This window comes from Otolemur garnettii, unplaced genomic scaffold (genome assembly GCF_000181295.1).
Source record: "Otolemur garnettii isolate 467f Iridium unplaced genomic scaffold, OtoGar3 scaffold00018, whole genome shotgun sequence".
In the NCBI taxonomy this organism is placed as follows: Eukaryota; Metazoa; Chordata; class Mammalia; order Primates; family Galagidae; genus Otolemur; species Otolemur garnettii.
The window spans coordinates 26,017,973-26,020,343 of NW_003852413.1; the positions used below are offsets into that span (position 1 = coordinate 26,017,973).

Here is a 2,371-nt window from a genome sequence, read left to right on the forward strand (position 1 = left end):
AAATTAAAAAAAAGAAATGCTGTAAAGCATCCCTCAGAAAACAAGGGAGACACTCAAAAGCCGGAGCCAAATGACCCCTTCACATTCAACACATGGGCCAAAACTAAAGTTTCCCATTTTTGGCCATTCCCAAGGCTGCAATGGGACCTCAGGAAAAGGTTCAGCCAGAGGTGGCTCTAACTAGTCAGAGGGCATAGAGATTTGCTGGGGTAAGAGGTTTTATCACCACATAGGTAGAGGTTGCTACAGAGGTTTTATCGCCTGGTAAAGAGAGGATGATAACACCTCTCTCATAGGATACTTTAACATTAAATGAGATAATACATGTAAAACATGTATCACAATGCTTGGCCTATTCTAAACACTCAAATTCATTCATTAAATACCTACTGCTTGAGTACTAATATCAGGCATCATGCCACCTGCTGGCTATACTGAATGAACGTGATTCTGCCCTTATGGACCTTAAAGTTTAATAGGAAACAAACGAATAAACGGATGCAAAATTTCAGCTTGTGATAGGGCTAACGGGTTAATAAACAGCATGCACGATATAACATTAACTGAAGAAACTTGATTTGCAGAGGGTGGCGAGGAAAATCCTGAGGGAATGACATTTAGCCTGAGACCCTGTATGGTTGTTTTTGGAGATCAAGTCTCACTATGTCGCCCTGGTCTCAAACTCCTGGCCTCAGGCGATCCTCCCGCCTCGGCCTCTCCAAGAGCTGGGATTACAGGCATTGAGCCACAACTTGCAATTAGGCTGAGATTTTTAAGATGGAGGCATAAAGCAAAGGAGTAGGCTGGGAGTGGTCCATGCAAAAGAAAATCGGGAGGCGGACGAGAGCTGAACACGTTGCTGTGGTTACCAGACTCTGGAGTCACAAGGAAATGGGTAGGATAAGGCCACCCATCTAGCAAGGGTCAGCGGCCACGGGGAGCGGTCTGGGGTCACAGATTACAGGAGAAGAGATGAGGACAAGAAGGTGCAGGCCCGACCCGCCGCGAGCACTTAGGCCACTCCTTACCCGCTTGGGGCAGGAGACCCCCTCGCAGATGCCCCGCCACGGCCGTAGCCATCTCCACCGGAAGGGCAGACGTGAGCCAAGCGGAAACGGAAAGAGCTAAGGATTGTGGGGCAGGAAGAGCCGGAGCCGGAAATAGTGGGCTGGTGCAGTAATCCGCCTGCGCTGTGCCCGCCCACTGGCATTCACCTGTTCCTCGCCCCCACCTGGCGTCTGGTCTCCTAGCAACCACGCGGAGCTGCTAGGAACGGCTCCTTTTTCACAGCTCCTGCCCACAATCCAGTTTGCTGCCCTCAAAACCTCTCCATACCCCTCAAACTTCAGACCCTTCACCCCAGTTTACTTTTGTCTTCGATCTCATTCCAACAATTTGCTCTAACCCCCTGTCCCGTGTCTCCCAAGTCTCTGAGCTTCTTTCTCCTCCTGCCATCCTGGGTTCTGCCATCCCTAGGGGCTGCCAAAACTACTAGGCATCTCTTCTTTCCTTTCCCGCCTCAGACGAGCTGCCTTTTATTTTAGATTATGCCTGAAAGTGAGTAGGAAGGTGGAATGGTGGGTAGAACAGTTGGAAAACAGTGGGGTAAGGCTTCCACGAATGAGGAAATGTGACAATTGGACTCATCTTTTCACAGCCAAGCTTGTCCAGAGTCCAGAGAAAGGGAGTTTCTGCATTACTGAAGCTCTCATCGCTAAGCGGAACTTGACCTTTCCTGAGGATGAAGAACTGTCAGAGAAGATGTGAGTGCATAGGGGAAGAAAGGGGTGCTGGAAAACTGAAACGCTCTGGACGACCAGTTCCCTGAGCTTGACTGATTTGTCAACTTACCTTTGTCTCTCTCTACTTACTTCATATATCCAATTGGTGGTGTCCAACTGATCCCCCCCTTAAAAACTAATCTATTTCATCATTCTTACTCAACTGCCTTAAATATAAGGCTGTCCTCACCTTTCCACAAATTCCTAATTAGTCTCCCTACTCCCATCCTGGCCTCCTCATGCTGCTGCCAAAGTGATCCTCTGACAAATCTGATCAGGCATTCCTTGATAGAAACTTCCTTAGCTCCCTATTACCTCCAGAACAAAATCCAAACCTAACCATGAGCGGACCTCTGCTAGCTTTTCATACTTATTTTTGGCCAATCTCCACAAGTGTGCAATTTCTGACACCCTGTTCTCCTATCTTACCACTTTCCTACTCAGAGGAGGAAGGGGTGGCAGCATTGGCATCACCTGGGGACTTGTTAGAAATGAAGAATCTCTTGGCTCGGCGCCTGTGGCTCAAGTGGCTAAGGCGCCAGCCACATACACCTAAGGTGGCGGGTTCGAATCCAGCCTGGGCCGCCAAA

General features: G+C 48.9%; 2 protein-coding genes across 2 annotated transcripts in view; one reads left to right on the plus strand and one right to left on the minus strand.

Annotated features, from left to right (window-relative positions):
• The window catches only part of MRPL10 (mitochondrial ribosomal protein L10), a 12,071-nt gene extending 10,966 nt beyond the window's left edge, over positions 1 to 1,105 (minus strand). Inside the window, exon 1 of the mRNA XM_012803244.2 lies at positions 1,029 to 1,105. Within this exon, the coding sequence (XP_012658698.2) occupies positions 1,029 to 1,080 (52 nt within the window). The 5' untranslated portion in view covers positions 1,081 to 1,105. The remainder of the gene's footprint in view (positions 1 to 1,028) is intronic.
• A 515-nt stretch (positions 1,106 to 1,620) lies between these two features.
• The window catches only part of LRRC46 (leucine rich repeat containing 46), a 5,382-nt gene continuing 4,631 nt past the window's right edge, over positions 1,621 to 2,371 (plus strand). The window contains exon 1 of the mRNA XM_023511262.1: positions 1,621 to 1,763. Within this exon, the coding sequence (XP_023367030.1) occupies positions 1,621 to 1,763 (143 nt within the window). The remainder of the gene's footprint in view (positions 1,764 to 2,371) is intronic.